Source organism: Salmo salar, chromosome 06, assembly GCF_965601325.2.
Source record: "Salmo salar chromosome 06, fSalSal1, whole genome shotgun sequence".
Taxonomy (NCBI): domain Eukaryota; kingdom Metazoa; phylum Chordata; class Actinopteri; order Salmoniformes; family Salmonidae; genus Salmo; species Salmo salar.
In genome coordinates this window covers 20578564-20588146 of record NC_138296.1, presented here as the reverse complement: position 1 = coordinate 20588146, position 9583 = coordinate 20578564, and the positions used below count along the sequence as shown (strand labels likewise).

The 9583-nt window shown below is 44.7% G+C and overlaps 1 protein-coding gene across 1 annotated transcript in view; it reads left to right on the top strand.

Moving 5' to 3' along the window:
• The first annotated feature begins 637 nt into the window (after positions 1-637).
• The window catches only part of LOC106595110 (phospholipid-transporting ATPase ABCA3), a 97248-nt gene continuing 88302 nt past the window's right edge, over positions 638-9583 (top strand). Inside the window, exons 1-2 of the mRNA XM_045719865.2 lie at positions 638-916; positions 4026-4120. Of these exons, the coding sequence (XP_045575821.2) occupies positions 4067-4120 (54 nt within the window). The 5' untranslated portion in view covers positions 638-916; positions 4026-4066. The remainder of the gene's footprint in view (positions 917-4025; positions 4121-9583) is intronic.

The following is a 9583-nucleotide window of genomic DNA, read 5'->3' as shown; positions in this document are numbered from 1 at the left end:
TATGCTGGTGCGGTTGGCCCTGGGTTCTTCCTAATGCAAGACAATGCTAGACCTCATGTGGCTGGAGTGTGTCAGCAGTTCCTGCAAGAGGAAGGCATTGATGCTATGGACTGGCCCGCACGTGGAGGCCACACACACTACTGAGCCTAATTTTGACTTGTTTTAAGGACATTACATCAAAGTTGGATCAGCCTGTAGTGTGGTTTTCCACTTTAATTTTGAGTGTGACTCCAAATCCAGACCTCCATGGGTTGATAAATTGGATTTCCATTGATTCATTTTTGTGATTTTGTTGTCAGCACATTCAAATATGTAAAGAAAAAAGTATTTAAGATTATTTCTTTCATTCAGATCTAGGATGTGTTGTTTAAGTGTTCCCTTAATTTTTTTTTAGCAGTATATGATTATTGGACCATGCACTTGTCACAAGTTTAAATGACTATACAATAGCACCCTATCTACACAATGCCCTGACATACAAGTTTCATGTCCCCAAATGACTCCTGTATTTCGAAAGAAAAGGGAACAGACGGTTAGTGCTATTCGGGATCATTGGGACGTCCAGGACAGCAAGGACTCAGCCAAAACCCCCCACAGCTGGTGTAAGGTCACGTGACTGTAGACATGATCAGGTCACGTGATTGCAACTGTTGACGATTGTATCTGGATTTGCACAATGAATTCGGCCTTTCACTGTGTCTGGTGCAATGTCATCGCCTCCCTAACTGGCATTTACTGAGTAAAATACACAGGGCTGTCAACTGCACACATCCACAGCCTAACGAACGTAACCTCGGGTGTTGAGTCGAAAGTAAACGGAGAGGACATGTAAAGCCATCGTTTTAAAAAGGAGGAATTGTATACGCTGACTAAGGACAGCCCATGAAGTTCACATACCGAGCCTTGTTTTTATAAGGTAAGGTTGCCTTGCATTTGGAATGATTCAATAAGGGTTTCATAAAACTGTATTTAATAGTTGTTCTGAGACTAAAATAAATGAAATATCATAAAGAAAACTTTGTTTTGGGGAATTATTTGTTTTGGACCTGGTTCATCAGTATTGGGGATTGTCGTTTGTCCAATCATTTAGACCAAATAATTCGGTTGGACCAATAACGGTGAAGACAGGAGGGCGTAATTTCTATGAAAAATACAGACGTAATATTTGCGTTACCTCTATGATGTTCATATCAAGACCAACATCACTTGGATGTTTAGCTTAGTTTAATCAGCAACTGACGTTCAAATTTCACATGAACGACAAGTAGTATATAATCTAACTGCATCAGCATTGCATTTGTAAATGCATGAAAGGGAAAGGGGGATACGTATTCAGTTGTACAGATAAAGGCATTCAGTTGAAATGTGTCTTCCGCAGGTAATGTCCTTTATCTATCCCTTATACAATGATTTAAAATGGAACATTAATAGCTTAATTCTAGAGTTTAGACAGAGTATTTGTTGATTTAAATGAATTTTGGCCTAATATTAGGCCATGAAAGAGATGCATTCATCTTTGAGATTAATGGCACTGCTTTTTCTATCATACATTCGTCTTTTAATTAGATCTTCAGCACATTAACTTGAGCATGAAGACTGCCTCTGAGACAGTTTTATTCCCTACCTTCCTCACCCAATTAACTATTATTATTATTATTCTGATGTGACCCTCCGCCATTTGGCAAGAAGTACAAGGGTTGATTGTTGTTTATATCTACCCTTAAACAGAGGGACCCTATTTCTTTGAGGCCAGTCACAACAGCAGTCCCTTTGTCTAAACAGAAAGATGTAATCAGATTTATAGCAACTGAGGATAGAGATGCCTTATATTTCAAAAGGAAATGACCTGCCTTGCCTTCACACACAGTGAATGTAGTGGTGATATGACAGGCGCATGACGGTTGTCATCTGTCCACAGCAGACTGTTTATTGTTGCTCTCCAAGGCTGTTGAAACACAGAGTTTCAGGGCCATTGAAGTAGATTGACAGGAAAGGGTATGGCTCACAACTGTATAATACCCTTTTCACACCGCCGAGTGCAGCCGGGCTGAGCCAAGCTGTGCTGCACTGGCCCGGTTCTGCATCAAACATACACTATTTTTATTGTTGAATCTTATGTTCATACAAATATTTACACCTGTTAAGTTTGCTGAAAATAAATGCAGTTGACAGTGAGAGGATGTTTCTTTTTTTGCTGAGTTTACAAGTAGAGTACTGGTACTGAGTCAATGTGCAGGGTTATGAGGTAATTCTGTATTTACATGTGGGTGGGGGTAAAAGTGACTAGGCAATCAGGATAGATAATAAACAGAGTAGCGGCAGCGTGTGTGAAAGTGTTTTTCTACCCAATTGGTAGCTACAGTTTTGTCTCATCGCTGCAACTCCCGTACGGACTCTCGAGAGGTGAAGGTCGAGAGCTATGGGTTCCCCTAAACACGACCCAACAAGCGCACTGCTTCTTGACACAATGCCCGCTTAATCTGGAAGCCAGCCACACCAATGTGTCGGAGGAAACACCCTGCAACCGTGTCAGCGTGCATGCGCCCGGCCTGCCACAGGAGTCGCTAGAGCACAATGGGACAAGGTCATCCCTGCTGGCCAAATCCTCCCCTAACCCGGATGACGCTGGGCCAATTGTGCGCCACCCCTTGGGTCTCCCGGTCGCGGCCGGCTGCGACAGAGCCTGGACTCGAACTAGGATCTCTAGTGGCACAGTTAGCAACTGCGATGCAGTGCCTTAGACTACTGCGCCACTCTGGAGGCCCGTGTGTGTGTTTGAGTGTCAGTGTGAGTGTGCATTGAGTCACTGCAAGAGAGTCCGTGCAATACAGGGTCAATGCAAATAGTCTGGGTAGCCATTTGACTGACTGTTCAGCAGTCTTATGGCTTGTGGGTATAAGCTGTTCAGGAGCCTTTTGGTCCCAGACTTGGCGCTCTGCTTGCCGTGCGGTAGCAAAGTGAAGTCTATGGCTGGGGTCTTTGACAATTTCCAGGGCCTTCCTCTGACACCGCCTGGTATAGAGGTCCTGGATAACAGAGAGCTTGGCCCCGGTGATGTACTGGGCCATCAGCACTATCCTCTGTAGCGCCTTGCGGTCGGATGCCAATCGGTGATGCAGCCAGTCAGGATGCTCTCAATGATACAGCTGTAGAGCTTTTTATGGATCTGAGAGCCCATGCCATATCTTTTCAGCCTCCTGAGGGGGAAGAGGCATTGTTGTGCCTTCTTCATGACTGTGTTGCTGTGTGTGGACCATGTTAATTCCTTAGTGATGTGGACACCGAGGAACTTGAAGCTCTCGACCTGCTCCACTACAGCCCTGTTGAAGGGATGAAGACATGTTATTTTAGATGGGTGTGATAGGTGTGTGGGGTTGTTCTTCTTCTTAATGGTGTCTGAACACCCATACTTCATCCCAATTTGCTCAACATTCCATTGAATTGGTGTATTATAACATTTTTCCTGTCTGTCTGCTTGTCATAGGCCTACTCTGTGGAGGCAGTCCGAAAACATTTAAACAAGCATGTCCTGTCAACACTCACTTAACAAACTAGGTTCAACTGGTTTGGTGAGCGATTGTCAACAGTATACTTTTTGCTTAGTGTTTTTTTTCTCTTGCGTTTCTTCTCACCCTCTCTTCTCATGTCCTCCATTGAGCTCAATTTTGTCATTCCCTAGTTGTCAGACTCAGACAGTGTTTTTCTTCCCCCAATTCAAATTCCTTTTGCAGAACCCGGAATTAGGTTTTCTGATTGTGTTTGATATGTACAGTCTATGCAAATACCGAGCTGAGAAACATCCAGTTTCAGTTCTCTTTTTTGCTAGTTTGATTTTCTTTGTTTACATTATGAAATGATGGTTATCTGGAGGTGAAAACCTCTGTGGATCAACTGTGTTTGGTAGGATTGCTCAAGTACAGGCCCTGGAAAATTTCCGTCAACACACCAAATACATTGATAAGCCTAGTTCAGAACCAGATAAATGTAGTAACTGAACATTTCTCTTTCTCTTTTTGTCTGTCCAGGTCCTGCTGTAGTTCTGGTCTGTCTCCAGTCTCCTGTCTAAATGGCGATAGCACGCCAGTTTGGATTACTATTGTGGAAGAACTACCTTCAGCAGGTGGGTGGTTTGGGGAGAACTGACTTCGGCAGGTGGGTGGTTTGGGGAGAACTGACTTCGGCAGGTGGGTGGTTTGGGGAGAACTGACTTCGGCAGGTGGGTGGTTTGGGGAGAACTGACTTCGGCAGGTGGGTGGTTTGGGGAGAACTGACTTCGGCAGGTGGGTGGTTTGGGGAGAACTGACTTCGGCAGGTGGGTGGTTTGGGGAGAACTGACTTCGGCAGGTGGGTGGTTTGGGGAGAACTGACTTCGGCAGGTGGGTGGTTTGGGGAGAACTGACTTCGGCAGGTGGGTGGTTTGGGGAGAACTGACTTCGGCAGGTGGGTGGTTTGGGGAGAACTGACTTCGGCAGGTGGGTGGTTTGGGGAGAACTGACTTCGGCAGGTGGGTGGTTTGGGGAGAACTACCTTCGGCAGGTGGGTGGTTTGGGGAGAACTACCTTCGGCAGGTGGGTGGTTTGGGGAGAACTGACTTCGGCAGGTGGGTGGTTTGGGGAGAACTGACTTCGGCAGGTGGGTGGTTTGGGGAGAACTACCTTCAGCAGGTGGGTGGTTTGGGGAGAACTACCTTCAGCAGGTGGGCGGTTTGGGGAGAACTGACTTCAGCAGGTGGGCGGTGTGGGGAGAACTGACTTCAGCAGGTGGGCGGTGTGGGGAGAACTGACTTCAGCAGGTGGGCGGTGTGGGGAGAACTGACTTCAGCAGGTGGGCGGTGTGGGGAGAACTGACTTCAGCAGGTGGGCGGTGTGGGGAGAACTACCTTCAGCAGGTGGGCGGTGTGGGGAGAACTACCTTCAGCAGGTGGGCGGTGTGGGGAGAACTACCTTCAGCAGGTGGGCGGTGTGGGGAGAACTGACTTCAGCAGGTGGGTGGTTTGGGGAGAACTGACTTCAGCAGGTGGGTGGTGTGGGGAGAACTGACTTCAGCAGGTGGGTGGTGTGGGGAGAACTACCTTCAGCAGGTGGGTGGTGTGGGGATATTGAATATAAATGTTCAGGGGTAGCTACAGTTACCCATCTGAATAAAATCTATAACTTTATTGTGACTTGTACTTTGCAGAGTGAAATGTGTACAGTACTATTTAATAATAATACATGGGACTTATATAGCGCTTTTCAAGGATCCAACGCCACTTTACAATTGTAAGAAAAACAAAAAACAGGAGTGAAGACATCAGACTTAACAAAAACATGAATAAAGAGAGGGGTTGGCTCAACGAAGGTTAAGAGTATGATGTTTCAGTGTATGGGGAGGGTTGTGATTTGGATACAAACCTGGTTTAGGGTAAGGGGTGGGATTGGTGTTGTATACAAACCCGGTTTAGGGTAAGGGGTGGGATTGGTGTTGTATACAAACCCGGGTTTAGGGTAAGGGGTGGGATTGGTGTTGTATACAAACCCGGTTTAGGGTAAGGGGTGGGATTGGTGTTGTATACAAACCCGGTTTAGGGTAAGGGGTGGGATTGGTGTTGTATACAAACCCGGTTTAGGGTAAGGGGTGGGATTGGTGTTGTATACAAACCCGGTTTAGGGTAAGGGGTGGGATTGGGGTTGTATACAAAACTGGTTTAGGGTGAGGTGTGGGATTGGGGTTGTATACAAAATTGGTTTAGGGTTAGATAGTGGACTGAAGGGAGGGAGTTCCAGAGCCTAGGAGCAACCCTGGAGAAGGCCTGTTGCTGAAGCTCTGGAGCTTTGACCTGGGGATGACAAGGTGGCCTGCAGTGGTGGAACAGAGTGCGTGTATGGGTTGGTAGGGGAGAAGGTCTGAGAGGTAAGGGGGGTTAAGGTGGTGAAGGGCTTTGTAGGTCAGAAGGAGGATCTTGTAATCAATGCGTTGGGAGACAGGGAACCAGTTGAGTTTACGGAGGACAGGGGTGAAATGCTGCCAGGATTGTGGGTGAGGAGTCGGGCTGCAGAGTTTTGAACCATTTGAAGCTTATGGAGGGAGCTTGAGTTGATACTGAGAGTAGGAAGTTGCAGTAGTCAAGACGGGGGGGAGATGAGTGCATGTATTGTTTGTCAAGACAATGAGTGACAGGGAGTTAGCATGATAGCACAAACAGATCTGGGACCAGTCTAGATTGTAACCAAGTAAATGGTTAAAGGCCTCGTCTACAAGCTGATGTGTCCACAACACATTGCATGTTGCTGACAGTGTCACAGCCACAGGTTCTGTCACAAGACCGTCTTGACCCATGTTTGGTCTAGCAGCTCCATAGTCCTATCAATCCTTGGGGAAATCAATGTTTGCAGATAAATTAAGTCAATTCAGGAAGCGTTTCAATTTAAAACTTTTGAAGAAGCTTTTCATTTAAATGAGAAATTATTGATAATATATGCAAATGTATTTCTATTCCTGAATTGGAATTTCAGTGTACATTACATTACATTTAAGTCATTTAGCAGACGCTCTTATCCAGAGCGACTTACAAATTGGTGCATTCACCTTATGATATCCAGTGGAACAACCACTTTACAATAGTGCATCTAAATCTTTTAAGGGGGGGGGGTTAGAAGGATTACTTTATCCTATCCTAGGTATTCCTTAAAGAGGTGGGGTTTCAGGTGTCTCCGGAAGGTGGTGATTGACTCCGCTGTCCTGGCGTCGTGAGGGAGCTTGTTCCACCATTGGGGTGCCAGAGCAGCGAACAGTTTTGACTGGGCTGAGCGGGAACTGTGCTTCCGCAGAGGTAGGGGGGCCAGCAGGCCAGAGGTGGATGAACGCAGTGCCCTTGTTTGGGTGTAGGGCCTGATCAGAGCCTGAAGGTATGGAGGTGCCGTTCCCTTCACAGCTCCGTAGGCAATCACCATGGTCTTGTAGCGGATGCGAGCTTCAACTGGAAGCCAGTGGAGAGAGCGGAGGAGCGGGGTGACGTGAGAGAACTTGGGAAGGTTGAACACCAGACGGGCTGCGGCGTTCTGGATGAGAACGCGTGTACTTCCTCACTTCATTTCGAATTGACCCCAACTCTGCCTCCAACATTGATTTATCATGTGACAAGTTAATTTAGAAGTTAGTGACGGGACATGAAAGCCTGGTGTGTGTCTTGGCTGTCGCGTTGTTGTTACACTGAAACGTGTTAAGGTGGAGGTCAAAAAGTAGTCATCTAAATTACCCTGCGGTCTTTTGTTTTCCAAATGATATATTGAAATGGTAACTTTGCCATCCCACCACTGTAACCACTAGGTTCCATGGTAACCACTAGGTTCCATGGTAACCACTAGGTTCCATGGTAACCACTAGGTTCCATGGTGTGGATGAATTGACCAGTTCTTTAAACGACTGTTGTGAGTGATTTAATATGGGATGGTTTGATATAGCCACCTATCAAAGCTTTGTCCTTTCACAAATCCTGGGCCTGTATTTGTAAAGTGTCTCAGAGTAGGAGTGATGATCTAGGATCAGTTTAGCCTTTTCAATAGTAATACATAAGATTACATGGACCTGATCTTAGATCAGCACTCCTACTTTGAGACTCTCTATGAATACGGTCCCTGAAAGGTATCTCTGACGACCCTCAGTCTTGATATATTGCCAAGCTTCATGCTGCATTGAAACAGTAGATGGTGAAACACATTGGGCTGGGATATTTATTCACTGATGAAAGATTGAATTGAATGTTAAGTAAATACACTTCTGTAGTCTTTCTTGTGTGTGTGTATATAAGACGTGCTGGTGTGTTTGGGTTTGTTTCACAGTAGTTTGGGCTGTTTATTAACGATAGCTCCTCACAATGGCTCTCATATCAAAGACTTAGTCAAAACCCTTCACAAATCTGGGAGGGTGGTTGCACAACGAAACACACACACACACGACAATGTCACACCACAGTTCCTCGTGTTAGTGTGTGTGTTAGTGTGTGTAGTTGCTTCCATTTCCTGCTTTCTGCCTCCCTTTTAAGATTGTTGTTTCATTACCATTAACCCACACTCCTGGAGACTCCATTGAGCCCAGGCAGGAAAGGGTCTCTATCTTGGCCCCATCACAGAGACACTGCAGAGTGCATGTGAGGTTCATACCAGGTAACCAGGGATTGACCCAGAGAGAACTGCTGTGTGAGGGTCACCATGGGTCAAAGTCTGTATTCAAAAATGATCTCAGAGTAGGTGGAGTAGTAGCAGTGCTGATCTTGGATCAGGTGAAACTCTGTCTATGTAATAGTATTCCTTTCGATCTAAAAGGCAACATTTATCCTATATTAGCACTCCTATTGTGAGACTATTGTAGTACATAGTTAGCTGACTATTGTTAATACAGACCCTAAAGTACATAGTTAGCTGATGCGAGGAGTTCATTGTAAGGGAACTAGGGGCAAATGGAACTTATACAGTAGAAAAGATGTTAAGTCTATGATTTAAGAGTATTAATAGATGCATTGCTTGAAAGTTTGCTCGCATTCTTTTTGTATCCAAAATGTAAAAAAATTGGTAAGCCATTTGAATTCAATCATAGATGACATTTAAGAATCATTTCTATATAGTCTAGAATTCTAATGTCGGTTTGATCTTGTTTGTTTTGCGTATTGATCCCTCCCTATAAAGAGCATCGGGATGCTTTGGATGTTATTTATTTTCAGAAACTTTTAACCCTAGTTTTCCATTATTTTGGATTTCTCTATTAGATAGTATACTGTATGTGTATCATACTGTAGGTGTTCTGAGATTACACATGGTCTTCCTTGTATCAGTAGATGGTTTGTTTCCCCTTCATGTTTCGCCAGGGTTGTGTTCGTTAGGGCACACTGTATTAAAACGTTTTGTGTAATGGAAAACAAAAACTATTCTTACTGGACCAGTCCAGGTAGTCCTTCCCTGTTTCAATCTGTTTTTCTGTTTACTCCTGAATGAGCACAACCCAGACCTCGACATTCGATGCTAGCTGGACTGTAGCAGGCTGTGTAACTCGTATCTTGTTCAACTGGTTGTGCATTATTCCCTGTGGAACAGAGTTCATATCAAATTTCATTTGTCACATTCTTTGTAAAAAAACAACAAAAAAAACAGGTGTAGACTAAGTGAAATACTTACTTATGGGCCCTTCCCAACAATGCAGAGAGGAGAATAAATAGAACATTTCTAGAAAGATTATATCACGAGGAGTAAATACATAATGAGTAACCATAACTTGGCAATCTACACAGGGTACTAGTGCCGAGCGATGTGCAGGGTTACGAGGTACAATGAATTTGTAAAGTATTCAGACCGCTTGACTTTTTCCACATTTTGTTACGTTACAGCCTTATTATAAAATTGATTCAATTGTTTTTTTCCCCTCATCAATCTACACACAATACCACATTATGACCAAGCAAAAACTGTTTTTTAGAAAAAACGGAATATCACATTTACAGAAGTATTCAGACCCTTTACTCAGTACTTTGTTGAAGCACCTTTGGCAGTGATTACAGCCTCGGGTCTTCTTGGGTATGACGCTACAAGTTTGGCACACCAGTGTTTGGGGA